The 24,148-nt window shown below is 37.2% G+C and overlaps 2 protein-coding genes across 3 annotated transcripts; one reads left to right on the plus strand and one right to left on the minus strand.

Annotated features, from left to right (window-relative positions):
* Positions 1–8,030: 8,030 nt before the first annotated feature.
* On the minus strand, positions 8,031–15,319 carry LOC109241660 (filament-like plant protein 4). 2 transcript variants are annotated; one of them, XM_019408418.1, is made up of 6 exons: positions 15,088–15,319; positions 13,471–13,593; positions 12,757–13,027; positions 10,301–12,668; positions 9,429–9,474; positions 8,031–8,815 (listed from the first exon to the last, which is right to left on the minus strand). In XM_019408418.1, exons 2-6 carry the CDS (start codon positions 13,585–13,587, stop codon positions 8,411–8,413), a joined length of 3,207 nt encoding a protein of 1,068 aa, XP_019263963.1. In that variant the 5' UTR covers positions 13,588–13,593; positions 15,088–15,319; the 3' UTR covers positions 8,031–8,410. The 2 variants fall into 2 exon arrangements, with proteins under 2 accessions (XP_019263963.1, XP_019263964.1); XM_019408419.1 differs by lacking the exon at positions 15,088–15,319 and adding an exon at positions 13,917–14,222.
* A 535-nt stretch (positions 15,320–15,854) lies between these two features.
* On the plus strand, positions 15,855–23,870 carry LOC109241647 (protein PXR1-like). The gene is made up of 3 exons (XM_019408404.1): positions 15,855–15,968; positions 19,993–20,172; positions 23,631–23,870. Exons 1-3 carry the CDS (start codon positions 15,855–15,857, stop codon positions 23,868–23,870), a joined length of 534 nt encoding a protein of 177 aa, XP_019263949.1.
* Positions 23,871–24,148: the final 278 nt, after the last annotated feature.

The raw sequence follows: 24,148 nt of genomic DNA on the forward strand, positions 1-24,148 counted from the left end.
AAGCTTTCCCCCTTAGAGAGAATGGGAAAAGCCTTTGTCTCAACGCATCCTCAGAAACGTTCATCTACTTGCTCCCCCAGCATGTATCAACAAAACCGCTGAGATGCTTATAGGCATTTTGGTGTGGAGCTCCGGTGAAGAAACCCCTCTGTTCCAAGAGTGTAAGTATAACGTTGGTTATTTGCTAGTTGCTCGCCCTAATCCGGGGCGGGACTATTGCACTTGCGTATCCTTCATTGGGCAATGTCCGGTGTACTTCCCTTGCTGGAGGTGGGGGAGGGTTTGGAATATTATCATGAGGCGGTCGGCCTCTCCTTTGTGCTTGTGGTTCAGGTTGAATTTCATCCACATTATCATCATCTACCTCCTCCCCCAAAGGCAAATTTCCGGGATCATCATTTGTTAAGAGCCATATTGTACCTAAGAGCAATTCAAAAAAAAATTAGAAAATCGGAAGGAAAGAAAAACAAGACACACAAATAGTTAAATAGATAGCTAAAACCGTCTAACTCCCCGGCAACGGCGCCAAAAAGTGATCAGTTCCAAGCCTGTACCACTAGCGAGTGGCAAGGATGGTCGATGCAGTTTTATCCAACAAAGGTCGGATCGATTTCCACATGGAGTTTATTGATTTGGAGTTAGGTATCTAACTAATCTAGATGTGCGTGTTGTTCCAAATCGCACCTCCAAACATGGTCAATATTGATTATAATTCTAATGTTATACTATAGTATGCTAAAGTAAGCTAAGTAAAGTATTTTTGTTAGTTGTCTTCGAGTATTAAAAGGGACTAGGGCAATGACTTCAGCCTAGGTGGATATCTAATGGGTATCGAGAATTCAGGGCAAGCTTGTTATGATTAGGGTCGTGATATAACCATCACACATAAGTTCTCACTCTATACCTCTCGGTAGTTTGAGTGACTTAGCCCGATTTGACTTTCTCAAATCCAAATGGGTGTTCATGCATAACAAATGATATTGGCTCAAGTCAGGTATTACTATCTCTAGATTTAACCCTTTAATCGGGGCTATCAATCTCTTGAATGCACCCCAATTCCTTGTAAGCCTAATTTTTCTAGACTTAGTCTCTCTTTCTCAAGAAGAGTCTAAGTCATCAAGGCACAAATTAGTGTTTGCAACCACCAATTCTACAATTAAAGCATGAATTAAGCTAAATATCACTAACCCATAAATAATTAAGCCCTAATATTCAAGACCCATTAAATACCCACACTAGGGTTGAGCCACAACCCTAGCTATGGGGTTTAGCTACTCATAATAATAGTAGAAATCAAAGATGGAGATGAAATATAAACCATAATATTCAAATACAAGATGAAAATCTAAAGATTGAAGATGAATCTACTCTAAAATTACTCAAAAAGGTAAAAACCAGCTGTTCACGTGTTCTCCTTAACAAAACTTAACCTAAAAATCTAAAAAAGATCTATTTATACTAGGCTGAAATTCTTGGACAAAAATGCCCCTGCAGAAGTTTCGCAGAGGCGTAATTCTGACCGCGTCCGCACTTGCGCTATCGCAGTCGCGTAATAATGAGCGCAGTCCGCGTTTCTTCAATTCTGGGCTTGGTTTGGACTTGGTTTTGCGGGCAGCGTAAAAGCTACCGCCTCCGTGTTAGCTTCAACCGCGGCTGCGTAATTTGGACGCGGACCGCGTTCCTCAGCCAAGCTCAACTTGCAGAGTCTCTGAACTTCAATCACCGCTCTCAGCGAAATTACCACCGTGGCCGCGTCAGATATTCCGCGGCCGCGCTTTTCCATCGCGGTCAGCGGTAGACCTTTTTGCTCAAAATTGCCTCTCTGAACTTTACTTTCGCGGGCCGCGTATTTGTGGACGCCTCAGCGGTGGTCCTCACGCGGCCGCGTATTTTGTCCGCTCTCTGCGCTCCAGTTCCCTGTCTTTAACCTGTGCAAGTATACTCCTTCATGAGTTTATTTTGGCATCTTTGCCTCATTTTAACCAAACCCTGCAAGTAAGCACAGTAAGTTAGTTTTCGGGAATACTTTTACACATTTTTTATCCAAAACCTAAGCAAAAGAGAGCATAAGATAGGTTAAAATCCATAGTTATCAGTAATCTCTCGGCTGCAAAAATGAAAACAAGTCCTTAGCAATATTACCTAGAGAAGAACGAACGACGATCGCCTTGAGAGGAATCGCAAAATAAACAAAGGAAAAATTACGAGCAAAGTTCCACGTCTCAGGGAACCGTGCCGAATCCGCCACAAGGTGCTCTGTCCGCACATAAAAATAGTTTTCCCAGAAGCGCCGATTAGCCTTATCGTCCATCTTCACCACCAAACTCTTCGTTCCTCGATGGCGCATGTGGATCATCGTGCCCCAAAGAAATTGAGGAGCAAAAATATGAAGCATGTGCCCCAAAGTAATCCCTCGACCGGCGAGCTCCGCATACTTGATGAGCATGAGGAAGAACTTGTATGCGTACGGTGAGAGCTGAGTCACGCACACTTCGCAGAAGCGGCAGAAGTCTACCACTAGCGAGGGGAGAGGAAGCGTATATCTGACAACAAAAGGATACGCGTAAAATGCGCAGTATCCCGGGCGGTGCAAATGTAAAAGTCCGTCCCCGCCGCCGGTACCATTTTGATATGTTTTGGAATTCCCCACTTAGCCTTGAGCGCCGTAATCGCCGCTTCATCGATGGTGGAAGGGACAGGTTCCGGTTCGTCTCCAGCAGGGCTGTTAAAGTTAGTCCATAGTTTCCCCGGACGGGGTAGTATCTCAGCCACTGTCGGAAGTCCCTCATCTTCCGTCATCTCCATTCCCTCTCCAAGAAGGGATGCATCATTTTTCGGCACCTGAGCTTTGACAAATCTGTCAGTCTGGGAAGAAGTACCAGCCGTTTGTCTAGCCTGATCGGAATAAACAAGAGTAATGAAGAAATAGAGAGGATGGCCACGTCGAATTCTGACGAAAGCAAAAGTATAAAATGCTGAAGAAGGTGGAAGTGTACAAAATTCCTCAGGTAAATCGAAAATCGTAACAATCAAATGGTGGGTTCCCCCAGTAAAATTCTATTAATGGGGTCTTGGGAAGGTATTGTGTACGCAGAACTTACCCCTACCCCGAAATAGTAGAGAGGCTATTTCCTAAAGACCCTCGGCTCAAGAGAAAAAGGACAAAAGGACAAAAGGAGACAATATTAGTATTACCACGGAAATCATAAAAAATATAGGAACAACATGAAATATGATGTTTTAAAAAGAATAATCTATCTGGTTATCTTAATTTCCTTGGAAGAAAGTAGTAGTGAATGATCTACTTTTTTGGGGATCCATGCAAACTTAGAAAATCATATAAAGATACACACACACTCACACACACGCATATATATATATATATATATATATATATATATATATATATATATATATATATATATATATATATATATATATATATATATTAGCTGAGAATATATTTTAGACGTTAATAATTTTACTATAGGTCTTATGCTTTTTAGAGTGATTTAGCCTTTGGGAAATCTATACATTCAAAAATTACATAAAACTTCTAATACTTTTTATTTGCACTTGCATAATATTGACATGTAAAGTCGTAAGTAAAGATTCGCATATCCGACCTCCACTTATTTGGAACTGAGACAGAGCTGTTATTGTAGGGTAGTTATTAATCTATATTAATCATTGATAACATCTAAGATCTAACATTAACTTTTTGCTACATATGGCTAATACCAAAGATAAAATGGCACCAGGTGATAATACATAATAGGAATTGGTAATTTTTTCCTTGTACTTCTTATTCTATCTCTTCTCTTTCTCTCTCATAGTTTAGCAAAAATTCTTGCAAATTATGCAAAAAAATCAGTGGGATGAAAAGGTAAGGTTGATTAAGAGAGAAAATACATTTCAACTTTATTTTTCTTCTCTCTCCTTTTTTCATGTTGGATTAAAACAAGTGAGTGTGGTTGGAATTGGTTGAAAATACCTAAACAAGGCTATATACAATATTTGAGCAAGATTAGAAGTAATTTAGACTGGTTTAAAGTAAAAAATCAAACCTAAAAACCCAACTGTGACATGTGTATATCACGTTGTATAGCGTATATATCAGTGTACATCACACACAGGTTTTTAAGGACGTTTGTGTTTGTATATCGTGTATACAACACAATTTTTTTGGACGTCTGTGTATATCACTTTCTATATCGTGTATACAATACAATTTTTGTATGGACGCCCGTGTATATCACATTGTATATCGTATATCTAACATAAATTGTCATAGATCTACACAGATACACATGAGATATTACTGATATACATAGAGATATACACGGGATACAATAGGGGATACATATGTGGAGTCGTCTTGAACTTGAGTTTTCAATCTGAAATGTGTTATACAAAGAAGGAAAATAAAATTCTAATATACTTTTGATATACACATTATTATTATGTTATACAATGTGATATACAAATAATATAATTATTATTGTGTTATATATATTTGGATATACAAATAAAAAAAACTAAAAAAAATAATTAAAAAATATTTGGGAGTTTTTTCGGATACTACTGAAGGAAATGGAACCTAATTTCTAGGATGATGGTCGCTATGAGAGAAGAGAGAGAAGGTTTTAAATATTTTTTGCTATTTTTAAGGAAGATAATTTTGATGGGGCTTATTTTTAGGATGGTGGTTGAACCATTAGAAGAGATAGAATAACTTTAGGCTACCATATGTAGTTGTCATGCCATGCCAAATCCCCACTACCAAAAGGGATTTTTACATACCTATACACTATTGAAAACTTTATTACCCTCCCTACTCAAGTTTTAATTTAATTACCTTCTATATACAAATTTACCAATTATATACACTTTAGGAATTAATGAGTATCCCTTTATATTAGGAATCAATTATTTCACATTCTTATTTCCCCCCCACCCCCCTCTCTCTCTCATANCACATTCGCAGTCAATCTATCTCTCTCTCTCTCTCTCTCTCTCTCTCTCTATATATATATATATATATATATATATATATATATATATATATCAATCCCTAATTCCATTAATGTAGAGCAAAGGAAAAAAGAGCAGCAATTCAACCATTGATAGCCATTAATAAGCTTTGAAGCTTTGAATTCGATTTTGGATTTTCAAAAAATATTATTTGTTTGAATTGGGTGTTGTTGCAAGCAATTGAAAATTCTCTCTACGTCTCTCTCTATCTCTCAATTCCTAATTCCAGTAATGTAAAGCTAAGGAAAAGAGAGCAGCAATTTCACCATTAACAACCATTAAAAAGCTTTGAAGCTTTGAATTCGAATTTGGGTTTTCAAAAAATATTATTTGTTTGGATTGGGAGTTGTTGCAAACAATTTGGAATATGGTTTGGAGTTTATATCTCAATTTTGAGGGTGTTTTGATGAATATTAGACTTGATTTTGGCTAAATTTCAGATTGAAGAAGGAGAAGAAGAAGAAGAAGAAGAAGAAGAAGAAGAAGAAGAAGAAGAAGAAGAAAAAAACATGACATACATTATAGTTACGAAATTGAAGTACAATTGTAGTAAAATTGTAGAAAAATTATATTCTATTGTAGTACAATTATAGTAAAATTTATATATTTTTTTTAATTTAACTATTGTATGAAAGTTGAACAATATTGTATAAAAATTGTATTTAAGTGATGTGATATTGAAGCTGTATATAATTAGGTAGAAATAATGTATGAAAGTTGTAGATAAGTTATAGATAAATTGTATAATATATAATTAGTTGTATGAAATTTATTTTTACTATGTATAAATCAGATACAAAATATACAAAAGACATATAGTATAAAATTTGAATTAAAAATTTTTATTTAAGTATTGTATGATTTTGTAGTTGTATTACACTCAATAGCTAAATCCATTAGCTTTTGGACACCTTTTTGTGGCGTTTCAGAAAGGAAAAAAAAACAAAGAAATGTTGACTCTCATAGGAGAAAGTTAATATAGATAACGATTTTCCGTGTTGAACTTTGAATATTTCCTAAGTGCATGCGAATGGCATCAATGCAATAAAATGGCAAAAAGAAAAATGGGTAACAGATCTGGTGCAGTGCAGTGATTGAGGAGATGTTTTTGAATGAGGAAATGAGTGATGACTGATGAGTCCTGAAATAAAGAAACAACTTTATTTGTTAGTAGCAGAAAACAGTCTTTCTTAAGGCTCAAGATTACGGCTCAAATAATGAATTTGGAGCCTTTTAAGGTGGATTGTATATATTTTGAAAACAAAACTTGTTTATGCCGGGTAATTAGCTAAACATAGACATTGAGGGTAATAAAGTTTCAAATAGTGTATAGGAATGAAAAAAGGAATTTTTACCTCCTATAGCAAAGGTTAATACCTTATTTATTTTTAATAAATACCATTTAAAAAAAAATTATATTCTATAGATACCTTTTAATGTTTATAGCAAAATATCTAATTTTGGTTACCTCCTACCCCTAAACCACTAAATACGCTATTCAGTTACACTATTTTTCTTTCTCTCTCTACTTTGATACATGCCGATGTGGGAGAGACGAATTTAAACTCTAACCCAGCCACTACATACGCTACGAGAGTGCTCACAAACAAACCTGCTCAAAATCCACCAAAAACAATTCTTAAACCTATTGAAATAGTTCATGGAGAACCTACTGTTGTGTTTACTATGGAGGAACTTGGAAAGTTCACTGTTGAAGAAGGCCTTCATCACGCTCTAGTATTAAAATTTTCGTTTGAGAGATTGGAGATGAATGAACTTCGAAAGTTCTTGCCAAAACTGCTTGGAACTCAAGGTCGTAGCTTAATTGGGTGGTTAGCGAGAAGGCACATCCTCATCAGGTTTGATTTATATGAAGATTATGTTGTTGCTGCTTCAAAAGTTGTTAATCATATGCTCGTTAATGGTGATTAACAGTTCTTTATTCTGCCACCATTGCTCGACAGCGGATTCGACGGAAATTAGGGTTTGTTCTTGAACAAAGACGACGGAGTTTGGGGATGAGCAACTTGATTTTCTATTAATATATTTCAATGTATTTTCAACGTATCACGCTGTATTTTCATGTATTTCATTGTATTCGTTGTCTTTTTTTCATTGTAATTCAATGTATCTCGTTGTATTTCATGTATTTCATTGTATTCACTGTCTTTTTTTTCATTGTATTTTAATGTATCCCGTTGTATTCTATGTATTTCATTGTATTCACTGTCTCGCTATATACCAGGAATGTATTCATATGTTTTTTAATTAATATAATTTATGTATTCGGATGTATTATATAATTTCTCTGAAGATTGCTATGTTTTTGGGGTATTTTTCGGTTGAGAATCTTTTTTACACTGGAAATATAAATTTTGTGTGTTATAATTGAGTTTGTTGAGTTATATTAGGAGTCTATTATGTTAATTGATACACTTTCCGTTTAAAAACAGTGTAATCCCCTGTTTCACGCCGTGAATACAGTCGAATACAACAATCTGTCCAACTGTAATCCCATGTTTCACGCCATGAATACAGTCGAATACACTCGAATACAACAACTGATTAGCTGGACTTCCCTGATTCACGCCTATTTTTGCTATTGTATTCATGAATACAGTAGCTTAAATACATCTAATACATCTTATAACAGAAAACGTATCTACAATCCGTAATATAGCAAATGGTATCTATAGATAGCTAATTACCACTAAAAGATAGTGCTTTATAAAAATTTCTCATGAAAAAATCCCATACCAAAACCACATTCCACAGCCCATATTCTAACCTCATATGGGCTACCCTTCCACGGCCCAATTCCGACTTTATAGCATCACTGCCATATTTTAGCATCAACATTAATGTCAAACCAGAGATAGCAAAATGATTTTTAAGAGCTGATTTCATTATTTTTTAAAGAAAAAAATTCTTTAGTTTCTGTCATACTAACTGGAGTCTAGATCAATACCATTTCCATACTCGGGGTATTCACAAGGTATATAAATCATATACAGTCATGTCATACAACTATTATTTCATAGTAATCACAAAACATCCTTTCATACAAGACAACATACAAAATGGCATCTTCCACTATGTAATTTCCAGGAGCAGAACGTGTACATACATTTTAAGAACTTCGCTACACCAAAAAAGAAAAAGACAGATAGAAGCTAATGAACAAGAGAAGTGACTTTTCTTGTATACCTTTAAGCCTGAACTGGCCAATAGGAAATTCCAAAGTGTGATTACCTCAACAAAGCAAAATGAGAATCTGTAACTCATTATCTACAGTAGTCGAGTCAACATGTCGTGCCTTCCAATCTTATTAGTCGACTTGTCAAACGAATGGCATACAAAGCGTGCAAGCTGCAGGCTAATAGCCATTCTTTCCTTTAGAAGAAAAGAATCGGCTGAAACCACGAGCTTGTTTTTCAGGTGTCGGACCAGAAGATGAAGAAGAACCAGATTTAGTAGGCCGGTGTTTCGGAGACTTTGAGCTGATTGGTGATCTCAATGGATTGTTTAAATCAGAGTCTGACGGACTATACGGCACATTGTATATATCCACAGGAGGGGACTCGGCCAAATCATTTTCATGCAAGTTCATGCTGGTGGTTGTCGGTTCTTCCCGAAAGCCCTCACCTTTTAAACTTCTATCGACGTATGGAGACCCCATAAACTCCGTCTGCGGACGCAAGGAGTTCAACTGTTTTCCAAGAAGAAATATGGTTTCTTGACACTCGGCCAGCTTCTCTGCTGCAGCTGCTAACTCTTTCTCCTGGAGAAAATCAACAGATCATCTTCTTCAGACACTCACTTTCGATAGAAAAGGGCATCAATTAAGTTAGTACAAGGATGCTAACAACAAATATATATACCAACTTGTTTAAATTACTCATACATTTAACATAAAAGTTTGCTGAAACCTGAAACCCAAAAATCAGGCGCCTAAGAACACCAAGAATATTGATTTAGAACCTATTCAGAAGAATGAAAGGTTCCATAACAGCTAATGAGACATCCAATATTTTGAAAAAGCAGGGAATTTTCGCATTCAAATTGTTTGGACTTCCTTTTAAAAGCATCCAATTTAAATGTCTAACACTGAAAGAAAACTTAGAGAGATGGAGCAAACTAAAAGAAAGTCTACTTTCTAGTAGCGATAAAACCCCAAAGAACAGAGGTAGATGCTATTTCCAAATTCAGTTGTATAGCACTACTACCACAGGAATTCAATTGTATTTAATTGAACTAATATGAAACTAGACCAAAAGTTGGGACAAAAAATTGAGAAGCACAATCTTTTTTCCCAATATGCTGTGAACTACTAATATAGGATACATCACTTCAATAGATTGGATTGATCACTCAAATAGGAGCACAAAAGCTACCTGGTTGTTCTTGGCATCAAGATCAGCAGCTGGAGAACTCTCAATCCTGATTCAAATAGAAAAAGATAATTAAGTACAGTTGAAATGCTACTTGACATAACTTCCAATTGACATTTAACTTGCTATATTTCGGTAAAGGCAACTCCGTGGAAAAAAACAAAATAAAATGCTTGTGAATAGAAACCGGTGCACTAAGTTCCTGCTATGTGCGGGGTCTGAGGAAGGGCCGGACCACAAGGGTCTATTGTCTGCAGCCTTACCCTGCATTTCTACAAGAGGCTGTTTCCACGGCTTGAACCCGTGACCTCCTGGTCACATGACAGCAATAGAAACCATGAAAAATCAAGTTTACAGAATATTATCAAATACTTTAACATGAAACACTGATGTTGAAAAGACCAAAAGTAAATCTACAGATTGGTGATGACTAGGCAGATAAAATCCAGATTATCCATTTCAGTCTTTGGACCCATTGACCCAACCAGCGGGGCAATCAAATTACTCTTGCTTTTGACGTGCCACTGTGCTGACCAGCAGGGGGATGCTACTTACGAGCTGGTCAGAGACAGGTTCCGGTCGTACCCACAAAGATCAGCTATATATTATTCAAATCACATAGTGACATGTTTCTTTTCCCTTTCCGGTGTTGCTTTCCTTTTCATTCAAAGATTAGGGGGGTTGCGCAAAATTTTATCAATGCTTGAAACCTTCAAGTAAAGTAAAGATCAATAGCTACTCTCACACTAGAACAGAACACTCGATAGGCCAAAGCATAATGCAATTACAATAACATTAAAAGCTGGCCTTAGATTATAAGATCTCACGATCAAATTTTATAATTCCAGGGCCAATGTGGAACAAGAACCACTAACCTTTGCAGTTGTTCTTCGAGATCCTTGCATCTGGCTAAAGCTTCCTCGTGACTCTTCTTTTCCTCTTGAAGCTCGTTATCGAGACTTTCTATCTTTGCCTGAAGACGGTTTACTTCAGTTTGCAACTCCTCAGTCCGAGTTTCGAGTGAATTATACGACTCTGCCATGCATTTGAGCTGAGTTTCAGCCAAACTGTTTGCCTTTTGAGCAGATACCAATTGTGACTTCACTTCTGCTAAAAGCTGCTCGGTTTCAGACAATTGAGATTTAGTGCTTTCCAAGTTCTCAGAATATCTAGCAAGATCAAGAGCCATATCCTCTTTCTCTAGTTTCAACTGTTCAAACTCCTCCAACGAGCACTTCAAAGAGGTTGATGCTGACTCTGAAGTGGGAACAAGGCTTCCTTCATGAGGAATATCTGGATCAGAAGTGGAATCAGAAAAATGAGCGCAACCATTTGCGTATCCCTCCTCTCCTGAATGCTGAAGACCTTTATTTTCTGGTAAAGCAACCTTGTCTATGCAATCAGATGTACTTATTTCTATTTCAGAATTCTTGTAGCCGAGGATATTGAAGTGTAGTTCGCTCGCATTACTCAGGACACGAGAGAGATCAAGGACAAATTTCACCATACTTAACCTGCTGCTTATTACTGCAGCATAAGTGGCAGAGAAATCATCCATTTTTTCATTTATTCCACTACCGTCTGCAGCTGTTCCCTGGACAGCCTTTGCTTCTTTTGCCAGAACAAGTACAAAGTCATGAATTTGAGACATAGCATCAGCTAATTCTTTGCTAATACCATTGACTGTCTCGTCGCATGGTTTACTATATTGTGAAACAGGAATTTCCTTTTCTATGTTTGCCTCACCATCATCATGAGAGGGCTGAGATTCAGTTGCAGTATCAGAGAAAATAGTAGTCTCAACAGTGCTCGTAGCTGATTGCGGTAGGATGGTGTCGCCCATTTCCTGCAAAATCTGTCTGAGATCCTCTTGAATTCTTTGAACGTCAGCTTCCTTTATCAAAGACTCCAAAACCATTGAAATTCTTGATTGGAGCTTCATGAATATCGATGCATCTGAAACGGATAGACGACTCGGTGTCGATACTTCCTCTTTGGGAGATGCTTGATTTCCTGATATAAGTGTCTCGTTATGTTCTTTCTGCGGAGAAGAGGTGTCAACGTTTGTAGTTTCAGGTTTTGAATTATCATCTGGACTTGAAACTGCTCCATTTGTGTCACTGGACTGATAAGCTAATTTCTCCATCTCCAAAAAGTCATCCATGAGATCCAGGTGACTTGCACTTTCAGATTTATGCGGACTGTCAAAGTTCTTTTCCTTCTTAATATGGGAGAGTTCAGCCATTGATGATGTCGTCCATGACCCAGCACAGCTAGCATTATCGTCATTTCCATCTTCAGTAGGCAATCGAACTGTGGACTTTGTTGGGCTCTTCTGTTCAACATTAGCTTGCAGTTGTGCTTCCAAACTTTGCAGCTTGCTCTCCGTCTTTGCACAAATACTCCTGGAGGCCTGTAATTCACTGTTCCGGTGTGCCAAAGCTTCCTTTAACATCTTTGTTTCCTCCTCCATTGCCAAAAGGCGTTCGGTGAGTAGATCATTCTCTTTATGGTATTTCTGCACAGTATCAAATGAAAAATCAGGCAAACTGGAAAACTGTGGACTAGAAGGCCTGCCTTGGGATTTCTTTACACGGCTATCCCCATAATCTCGACCCAAACTCTCAACTTCAAGCTTCATTTGGGCCAACGCTGCAGGCCCAGGTAACTTCTTCCGGACAAGACCACGTAATCTCTGACACTCTGCTTCCAGTTTCGCAATTTTCTTTACTCCCTCCAGGTGTTGCTTGTTTGCTACTTCTGCAGAGCGTACACTCATATTTTTCTCCTCATTACGAATTTCTAGCTCCTTTGAGGCAATATGGAGTTCATATTTCAGAGAATGTATTTCTTTTTCACATGACTCAATATTGCTCTTGAACATCTCTATTTCTGCTTCAGCTTGGGCTTTTTCTTCACTGAGCTTTATCACCATGCTAGAACGCTCCTGCAAAGACCTCGTAAGTGCGGAATTTTCTGCTGCAGACCTGAGTAACTCTTGGTCCAAGTTAGCTATCTTTGCTTCAAACTCAAGCTTCATTTTGTCAAACTGTTTGGTTTTGCTGAGAATCACATCATGCAGCTTCTGTTCGTGCTCTTCTTTCAAATTTCGTATCTGCCGCATGCACTCCTTGAGTGCACCATCCAAATGTGATGCCCGGTCTTCTGCAGTAAGCTTCAAAAGAGTGACTGATTCTAGGTGATTTTTCAGTGTCGCAGCTTCTGACTCAGCTTTCTCCCAACCTGTCCAAAGAGATGTCGTCAATAAAGAAAGTTAATAAGCTTGCTTAATACTTATAGCAACAAAAACACGTCATATAAGTAACATCACCTGAGACAGCTTCTTCAGCCACTTTAGCATGTTGCTTCACCAGGTTCTCCTTATTAGTCATTTCCGTCTGCGCAGCAGACAACTTTTCATTCAAATCCTTATTTTCATCCTCTAAGTTCTTCACTTGTTCCTCGAAAGAGTTGGCTTGATCCTCCAAAGATTTAACGTGATCCTCCAAAGACTTAACTTGATCCTCAAGTCCAGTCAAATGTGAATAAGATTCAACAGAAATTTGCACATATTTTGGTTTCTTGTAGTTATCCTGTTTACCCTGAAATATAGTGGAAATCAAAACATAAAATACAAAGATAAGATGAATTGAATGAAGCTTTCTCATAAAGTATCATTGTTATAAATTGAAAACTATGACACAAAATTCCAGAACTAAATAAAAACTTATAATTGGTCAGGTTAAACATTTAAGACTAGCATCCACCAAACATCAACTTAGATAAATGTAGTTCTTTGCTAGTATCGACCAATTAAGTAGCAAAATTTTTGTATAACTCCCCGTACGTTAAAGGTCAACATGAAAGCCGTGTTGTAAATGCAATATAAGTAGGTCAAGGAGCAAGAAGACACACCAGAAGAAAAAAGAAATTGACATGCACATAATAAACATTAGTCCCAAACAAGTTAGGGTCAGCTGCATGAATCCTCACTGATCATTTTACTACATATTTTTTCGAATTATATAGATATCAACCGACACACCTGAGATTCAGTTGAGTCTGAAGGGGCAGATGCTGATTCCACTGTAAGAGCTGCAGGTTTCTCACTTGCTGTCTTATCTGATGATTTCTTCTTCCACGGCCAACTCTTACGATCCATTGTAGACTGTTCGAAAAGGAAAATGTTGGCTGAAATCAGTTAACGAATTATTATAGAAAGAAGGAAAAAGTGAACTGTCATAAATGAAGAGCACAAAATGCATGGCAACGCTTGACAAGCGATACCACGGGGAGTAGCTTAAATAGTGGCAGAAACATGACGTCACCAACTAGTACGTAAACTTTAAAACTCATAAATCCTATATTTCAGGAACAATATAAGCTATATTCAGAAATTGTCCTCCTAATTCACTGAGATTCTGAGAATAAGCAACATACAGGAATATATCACCTCCACTAGCTTAGAACACATCAGAAATGTTGCTATACCTTGAAATTTCGGACTAAATTGGAACGGGAATTAGTCAAAGAATTAAGCACAAAACAATGAAACTGAGAATTTGCACTGCAGTGCAGGACTATTATAACCCCGTAAGATACACCTCCGGTGCACTTTTAACGCAACAAAATCAGAGTAGACAGAGCTGACAGGTAATCGAGATTTTTACAAGCAAATAAGCATAGTAATACAAGAATCTGGAACCTGGAAGATCCCAAATAGGTAAAATCAGAAATTCAATGAGAAACTGAGAATCAATGTAATACTCATATATTAATGAAAAAATTCACATCAAATGTTGGTGATAGCATTTCCATAACAAAGCCAATTATTAAGGCACAAAACTACCCCAGATAATATAAAATAGGCAAACAGGAGTAGTTAAAGATAATGACAGACCACCTTAAACAACAAAAACTAAACATGAAAATCACATTCCCATATTCTAACATGAATAAATTTTACAAAACCAGGCACTTCATCACCTACATTGCTAAAATATGATCCATGCCTTAATAATCTTTTCTCCCTTAGAACCAATATACATTGAAATGCACCCCCCCCCCCCCGACACACACACACACACCCCACAAGATTAAAAATTTCACACCCCTTATTGCAAAAATCCTTTAACCAATGAACTGCACAAGCAGAGCAAAGCTTCAAGAATCATAATAAAGCTCATATTTTTAACACCAAAATTTAAAAAAGCCACATACCCAAAACAAAGAGGACATATTACAAACTCTCTATAATTGCAAAAAAAAAAAACATAAAAATCAAATCTTGGAACTGAATTTAGAGGGAAAAAAAGGAATTTACAATTTGTCTACAAAACATGGAACTAAAAAAGCAATGAATCCCAGCAACACAACCCCAAAAATGGGTATAGAAATTGAAGTAAACCCACCGACAGAAACAGAGGTAAATGACAAGTTCATAGAACCAAAAAAAAGGAGAAAAAAGAGGAAGAGATTCAAATGGAAACAAAATTAATAAGCATTGCGTTTGCAACACAAAAAACCAAGCTAAATGGAAACAAAAACAACAAAAAGAAATTACTTCTTTAAAGTCTCATTGACACCATCATCATCTTAAGAGCAAATGTAACGGAAACAAAAAGAACAGAAATTCCGCAAATTAAAAAAAAAGTTTACTCACCAACTAGCAATGCAGCTCAAGAAAAGAACAAGAACACTATACCCCAGTAGATATTTAGTTAAATTTATAGGATCTAGTTAGTTTTAAGTGTACAATTTGAGTTCATGAAAAATAAAGTTTCAGTCTTTTTTAGTCCTAGTTTTAGAGAGAGAGTGAGGGAATTTTTAGAGAGAGAAAATGAGATCGCCGGAGGTGAAGTGAAGGTGGTGTTGGTGGGGGGAAAGAGGGGTTAAAAAAAATATTTCAACATTAGGTGTCACTTAAAAGGGAAGACGTTGGAATACTCCAAAAAATATTTTAAATGAAAAAAATTGTTAAGTTCAATAAATGAAAATAACCAAAATTATAATCTCCGGTTAGTTTATGTCTGAAGTAGATACTAGATAGAAGTAAATTAAATAGTAGTAGTTACTACCTCCGGTTCAAAATAAGTGATTTTTTAGTTGTTTTCGCACAAATTAATAAATTCACCTTTTAACATTAATTAGCAATAAAATTGACCATATTAACCTCTATTATCTCTTCACATAAATACTCCTATCACACACTCCAACACTATTTACTCCAAGGACAATGTAGGAAAAAAATAATTAATTCATTCTTAAATTCTGAAAAAATTACTTATTTTGGACCACAAAAAAAATGCTAAAAAATTACTTATTTTGGAGCGGAGAGAGTAATAAAATTCAATTACTTATTTTAGTATAGACACAAAATATGAAAAAAATATTTAATGTGGTTCTAAAGCAGGCTTGTGGCAGAAGCAAATGGGGTTGAGCTGTAAGAGAGTAATTAGGGGAAAATGGAGTCATGGGGGTGACACTAACTCTAGTTCATCTATTCCAGCTCATTACTTGGGTGCTCTGTCTATTACTATTAGGGTAATTATTCTTTTAAAATTATGATTCACTAATATTATGAATAATAATATCTGAACTACGTTATTTGGGTCGCACGCAAGCATGCTTCTGTTATGAAAGAATTGAGCTTACTGCTGAGAGTCAACAATTGACTGTGAGATTTCATCCCACAATTAAAAGATGATCTTTTTCGGGATACCAACCTAATTTAGATTCGTATCGAATAGGCTCATAGTAAATTGTTTGTTTTAGTGACTCAAATTTGATATTTATAATTAAGTATATATGGATCTCAACTATCTCAATACGTCACTAATTGGTGATATTAAGTAATGATATTCAACATGCCCATAATCTTATTTACTCGATTAAAACTACTCTAAGCCTAGGGAGTATAATTTTAAGGAAAAAGATATAGAGTGTTTCTTAGCTAAACCAACTTCTATGTTTCTTTTATGGCAGAATAGCCTGAGAGACACTTGTACTTATTCCGGTTTGTCATCCCGGTCCCTACACTTCATAAAGTTTCATTCAGGCACTTCAACTTAATCAAAACAAGACTTTTAAACCCTTCTGACCGTTGACCGAGCTTATGTGGCATTAATATGGCTGAAGTTGACAAAATGAGTGATTTACACGCACATTAGGTGCGTGTGCTGATGATTCTTTTTTATTAAAAAAATAAAAATTAATAAATAAATAAATAAAAATACACTAGCAACGCCTCCCCCTTCGTTCTGCACCNCCAACGAAAATGTTGAACAAACTCCTAATGATGACGCAAAACATTTTTATGAAGCTTTAGAGGAAGCTAGTCGTCCACTACGTAACGGAAGTTCGCATTCTGAGTTGTCTGTTGCAGTTAGATTACTTAGTATGAAATCTGATTGGAATATTTCTCAAGGAGTCATGGACTCCTTCATTGACCTTATGCGTGAACTAGTTGGCCCTCATATCGAATTACCTGGTGATTTCTACAAGGCAAAGAGATTAGTTTCTAAGTTAGGACTTTCGTCATTGAGAATTGATTGTTGTGAAGATGGTTGTATGTTATATTATAAAGATGATGCAGGTTTGGACAGTTGTAAATTTTGCGGAAAGCCTCTTTTCAAGAGGCTTTCCAGTGGGAATATGGTCGCTATCAAGTTGATGCATTATTTACCTCTTATACCTAGGTTAAAGAGGTTATATGCGTCGATGAGTGCTGCTCCTCATATAAGATGGCACTTTGAAAATAGAAGACCACCTGGTGTTATGTGTCATCCTTCAGATGGAGAAGCTTGGAAGCACTTTGATAGGACATATCCAGATTTTGCTAGTGAACCAAGGAATGTTCGATTAGGTCTGTGTGCGGATGGCTTCACGCCTTTTTCTGTATCTGCCACACCATATTCATGTTGGCTTGTCTTTCTTACACCTTATAATCTACCACCCGAGTTGTGCATGACTAGTCCATATATATTCTTAAATTGTATTATCCCCGGTCCACGTAATCCGAAAAGTTTGATTGATGTATATTTGCAACCTTTGATTGATGAGCTAAAACAATTGTGGTATGATGGTGTTGAAACATATGACATATCAACCAAGCAGAATTTCATTTTGCGTGCCAATTTAATGTGGACAATTAATGATTTTCCTGCGTATGGAATGTTGTCTGGGTGGATGACTGCTGGTAAGCTAGCTTGTCCTTACTGCATGGAAAATAGTAAAGCGTTCACTTTGAAATATGGCCGAAAGCAATCATGGTTTGATTGTCATCGTCAATTCTTGCCTCCTGATCATGAGTTTAGAAGGATGAAAAATGCATTCAAAAGGAATAAATTCGAATGTGATTTCCCACCTCTGATACTTTCAGGTGAGGAAATTTGGGAGAGGGTCCAGAACTTCAGTAAAGTTACTGAAGTTCCACCTTATAGATTCCCCGGATACGGTGTTACTCATAATTGGACGAAACAGAGTATATTTTGGGAGTTGCCGTATTGGAAGGATAATCTTCTCCGTCACAACCTTGATGTCATGCATATTGAGAAGAACTATTTTGACAATTTGTTCAACACAGTGATGGATGTTAAAGGTAAGACAAAGGATAATGCGAAGGCTAGAATGGACTTACAAGAATATTGCAGGCGGCCTGAATTATACTTGCAGACAGCAAACAATGGTAAGGTGTTCAAGCCCAAAGCAAGTTACACATTCACTTTGGAGGAAAGACGGCAGATTTGTGATTGGGTAACGAAGTTGAAGATGCCTGAGGGTTATGCGTCGAATTTTGGGAAAAAAGTTGATATGGAGGTAGGGAAGTTGAGCCATTTGAAAAGTCATGATTGTCATGTTTTCATGGAGACCTTAGTGCCTATTGCATTTTCTGGTTTGCCTGAACGAATCTGGAAACCCATCACAGAGATTAGTTTGTTTTTCAAAGACTTGTGTTCTTCCACATTAAGGGAAGAAAACCTACAACGGATGGATCAAAACATTCGTGTAACTTCTACTAAGATGGAAAAGATATTTCCATGTGGGTTTTTTGATGTGATGGAACACCTTCCAATCCACCTTGTACACGAGGCACGACTTGGAGGGCCTGTTCAATGCAGATGGATGTATCCCTTTGAGAGGTAATATTTTAGGTTTGATGTAATTTTCTGTTTTAATTTAAACAAATTTTCTTCGCTAACCTGAAATTATGTAGGACAATTGGCAAATGCAAACAATTTGTTAAGCAGAGGAATAGGATTGAAGGATCTATATGCGAAGCTTATCTTGCGAAGGAAACTGCCCATTTTTGTTCTTATTATTTTGAGAGTAATGTGGCATGTGCTAGGAATAGGCCCAACAGGCACACGGTCGACCTTAGGAATGATCCATTATATCCGCCTATGTCCATATTCAATCAACCAGGCCGATGTTCTAAGGATGTTACAAAGAGAAGTTTGAGTGATATGGAGTACAAGTCAGCTACACTTCACGTGTTGCTAAATTGTCCTGAAGTTGTACCATATCTCAAGTAAGTATTGATTTAGTAGTTATCAAAATCTAAAAATTACTGTGATTACATCTCAATGCAACTACTAAAAATATTTGATGTGTCACAGTCACTTTGTGGGTCAATTTGGCCATGATGCTGTATATACGAGATTTGATACGTGGTTCAAACAATTTGTAAGTTTCTCCTTAAAATATTCTAACACTATGTAGGTAAACAATGTTTGGAAGTTATGCTAACTTATGAATTTATTTAACGATTTGTAGGTAAATGATCCAAATAATGGTGTAAATCAATTTTTGAAAGATGTATCTTGGGGACCTGGGGTTGAGGTCACAACCATGTCTAAGTACGTTGTGAATGGTTATAAGTTTCATACAGAGGATTGCTCTAAAAATAAAAATAGCAACAACAGTGGGGTGTGGGTTCAAGGTGGTGATGGCAACCAAGATGGAGATATTGATTATTATGGTGTGCTCAAAGAAATAATAGAACTAGAATATACAGGTTGGCCAAATAAGAAATTGATACTCTTTAGATGCAAGTGGTTTGACCCACATCCAACAAGAGGTACAAGAGTACACAATCAATACAACATAATTGAGGTTAATCATACGAGGGAGTATGATCGCTATGATCCTTTCATAATTGCACATAATGTTAGGCAAGTGTATTATGCTCCTTATCCATTGCGGCGGAATAAGGCTGATTGGTGGGTTGTAATAAAAACTAAGCCTGTGGGTAGGGTAGAAGTCGAGAATGTGTTAGATGTTGCATATCAAAACGATATCTCCAGTGTTCACCAAATAGTGGACGAAGTTTTAGAAAATGATTTGGAACATCCTGAACACATATTGGAAGAAGTTGATATAGATGAAGTAAGAATTATAGAAAACGAGGAAGAAGAATCAACTGATGAAGCTCAAACTAGTGAGGAAGAAGAATTCTCGGACGAGGAACTATACGTCGATCAGCTTTAAAAAGTTGGTTTCTTTAATAACTCATGTTATAGCTAGTTTCTTTATATGTTTCAATCTAACTTTGTATTATGTCATGCAGATGTCAGGCAAGGGTCGAGGTAACAGTGATCCTACTGGTTCTCGGGGTAGAGAAAAGCCTAGGAAACAAAAGAGGAGGGTAGAAGGTACTACTCAATCCGTTCCTGCCTCTTCACAGATGCCTGTGCCTATGCCTGTGCCTGCGCCTCCACCCCAGGGCTATTCTGAGCTGCCAGCGCATGTCCAGCCCTACACCTTCGTGCAGACGCCAGGTCTTTCTTCACAGGGCCATAGGACTGTACGACCTACATACAGTCCACCTGTCTCACATCCACATAGATCGCATCCATCAGCAGCTCATGGATCGCATCGATCCATGTCACATCCACATGGATCACAGCCATCCGTGTCACAGCCACTCGGGTCACAGCTATCTGTGTCTCATCCACTTGCGGCCCATACAGCTGTGTCGCACTCACAGGGCTCGCAGTCCCAGGGCTCGCAGCCATCTTCATCTGGGACTCCATCTATTGCAGGCCTTCGCCTGCGAGATACTAGCTCTGACCCCCCTACACCTTCCACACATGCCTCCGATGTACATGCTTCGGACAATGATGCTGCTAATGACGAGGAGGTGCATTATGATGAATATGGCAGGATCATCATAGTCCCTGAGGGTGACGGGTAAGAGTTATTTGTTATTTTAACTTTTTTTGTTTAGTACAGTTTTACTAAGATATTAATGTGTTTTTTTTAATAAAATTGCAGGTTCATCCCTAGTAATGTTACTACAAGGATCATCACCAAAGCCACCAGAAAGCTTTATGATGGTCCTTATGCGACTTGGAGTGAATTCCCATTCGCTCTCAAGGAGGCAATCTTCAATCAATTTAAGGTATAAATATTCTTTTAAGCAGTATAATCATTTATTAGCTTTTAGCTAATATTATATTATAAGCAGTTAATGCACTTAACTTTTGAATAATTATTAGCTAATAAAAGCTAAGTATAATATATCGAATATAGCTTTTATGATATTTCCATCTAAATATGATATTTCCATATAATACTTGACTTTTGAAATACAGAGCAAGTGTGTATGGGAACACCGCTATAGCGCGGAAGTGGCTGCAAACTTCCATCTCAAAGCTCGAAAGCGGTTGTCCCATTGTTTCTCCAAAGCTAGGCAGTTGAACCAGAAGCCTGGCTGGATGCTTCAGGATTTATGGGATGATTTGCAAAGGCAATGGCTTACAGCAGAGTTCTTAGAGAAGAGCGAAAAAGGAAAGAAAGCCCGGGCATCTGAGAAGGGAGGATCCTTGCACACTGGAGGTGCGGTCAGCCTAGGGACGATAAAACGAAGAATGGTACGTAATTGCTTAATTTATTTTAATTTTCTTAGTATATGTATTCTGTTTATTAACTAAAATTTATGAGTTTTCAGGAAAAAAAGTTGGGGCGTCCGATGAACCAAGATGAGCTCTTCAAGGAGACTCATATTGTGAAGAAGAAGAAAGAGACGGACCAAGAAAGGTGGGTCGAGGGCCGAGCCTCGACTGTACATGTAAGTTTTCACTTTTCATTAAGAATTTTGATTTACTTTTATATAAATTTGGAAATAGTAATTCACATATTATTTTTCTTATAGGGTCGCTTCACAGCTGAAGTGGAGCAATTCATACGCAGTCAGCCACCTAATGAGTCCGGCGCGCCAATCCAACTATCGGACGAGGATGCTGAGAGAATGTGGACGCAGGCTGCTGGCGGTCCAAAAGGGGGGAAGGTATACGGGCTTCCTAATAAGAAATTCCATCGCTATAAGTGTGGAATGCAAGGAATAGAGACTTCCTCCCAAGCCGAGCAACTTGATGGGGAGAGCCTCTCCTCTATGCGGGAGACTGTGGCAAAGCTCACATCCGAGCTAGAAGCCGCCAAGGAGAGAGAAAGGCTTAGAGATATGCAGTACTCTGGCATGCAAGCTCAGTGCAAGGGCATGCAAGAGCAGATCAAAACTCTCCTAGCTTCTGGCAATTTTTCAATTCCCCGGTCTCGTGAGTCATCGCTAGAGGCTCGCCTTACCCCGTACTCATTCCCCCCGTCCTCCCCGTGGTCATTCTTCCCATCATCGAGAAATAGCCCATTCTAGATACCGTCATGGTGAAGAAAGTTCATCACACGGTGATGATAATGATGTAGAGAACAATCTTTGAACTTATAAGTTTATGCTAGACAAATACAATTGGTTTTCGAATGGTTCTGTAATAACATTTAACTTATTAGTTTGCTAATTAGCTTAAAGTATAAAGTTCTATTGAACTTTATACTTTGTTCGTTATAATTGTTGTTGTTGTTGTTGTTGTTGCTTGTTATTGCTGTTGTTGGCATATTTGCCTACTTAGGAATTTTGGTAAGCTGGCAGGTGGTGTTGCTGCCAAAAGAGGCAGTTCCTGCCAGCAACATACCAAGAAAAGCGACCAACTTTGGTCGCTATTTGGTCGCATTTCTATTAAAAAAACAATTTTCTGTGAAATAGCGACAAGGTTGGTCGCTATTTAACCCAGATTTCTCAAGTAGCGACCAAGATTGGTCGCTATTTACCAGAAAAATAACAATTTCTGGAAATATGGCGGCCAGGGTTGGTCGCTTATTAATAAATAAAAAAAATTAATTCATGTATTTAGCGACCAAACTTGGTCGCTTATTTAAAAAAATAATTAAAAAATTTATAGTATAGCGACTAACATTGGTCGCTATTTTCCAGATTTTAAAATATAATATTTCATATACAGACCAAAGTTGGTCGCTACTTCATAATTAATAAATAAATAAAAAAAAAATGAAATTTACACAAGTGAGACCAACTTTGGTCGCAAAATTTATAATATTAAAATAATATAGCGACCAAAGTTGGTCGCCGGTGTCTTTACCGGAATATTTGGTCCTTTGACTTGAGAGACCAAAGTTGGTCGCTAATTAGCGACCAACTTTGGTCCCTAAGGTAAAGGGACCAGCTTAATATCGACCAGGCACGTTTGGTCGCTTTTTGGCCAATAAGCGACCAACACTGGTCGCTTTTTGTGGTCGTTTTTTTCCGGATTTCTAGTAGTGAATGTGTTTTTACTAGAAGTACTCTGCTTTCTATGTTTGCTATGAAGTCATCCGTGTAATTAGGTACGTAGTTTATCCTTTCTTCAAAATCCATCCGTAATTTTATGTCTTTAGTACGTAAGAAATGCAAATTCATCGCTAATGAGAGCTGTTTCTGGTTAAATCTGCGACGATATAAATCATAGGACATCGGTAGTGTTGCTATTGCATAAGTATGATTTTTTCTTTTTCAAAAAAATAGAATGTTCGATTATCGTTGTGTATATAATTATAATGTAAGCGGCTTACATGCACGTTCAATATGAAAGATTCAAAATTTGGTCGAATGAAATTATATTGGAGATGACACTGAGTCTGTCGAAAGCCTTAACTTTATACTAGTAGTGGTTGACTTTCCTTGAGAAGAAAAGGGATAGTATTATTTTACATAATAAATTACAAGAACTTGAAAACAAAATGCCGACATTAGCCGGATTGGCCGGCAATGTGTAAAATATATAAGGCCAAATTATCACATAAAAGGTATGTAATTATTTACATCATAACTTTGTAAAGTGAGCATTTGAAGCAAATATGTGTTTTAACGTGAAGAAAGAATTGACAAAAGAAGAAGTGAAGGAGAGGAAGAAGAGAAAGAAGGAGAAGGGAAGGAAAGAAGAGGAAAAGAAAGAGAAGGAAAGGGAGAAGAAGCGAAAAGAAGAAGAGGAGAAGGAGGAAAAGGAAGAGAGGAAAAGGAAAGAACGGAAAGAAAAAGAGAAGAAGAAACGTGAAGAACAGAAGCTCAAGGAAAAGAAAGAAAAAGACAAGCAAAAGGCTAAGAAGAAAAAATGAGCTTTAAAAATGATTAATTCTTCTTCTTTGTTTTCCATATTTTTTTTTGCTGGTATGAATGTGCAAATGTATCATGCTAGATGGGGATTCATGTGAAATAAAACATATTATGAATTTGTCGGAATTAGAATCAGATATCAAAATTCGTTTAGCTTTTATCTAATTTCTCTACCTTTACCTCCTTAATTTCCATCCAAATGCTGTTGAATTAAAGGTTAGTGAATGGGAAATGGAGGAAAGAAAATGGAGAGAAAGTGAGTTTCGTTTTGCTTTGAAAA

The sequence above is a fragment of the Nicotiana attenuata genome, unplaced genomic scaffold, assembly GCF_001879085.1.
Source record: "Nicotiana attenuata strain UT unplaced genomic scaffold, NIATTr2, whole genome shotgun sequence".
Taxonomy (NCBI): Eukaryota; Viridiplantae; Streptophyta; class Magnoliopsida; order Solanales; family Solanaceae; genus Nicotiana; species Nicotiana attenuata.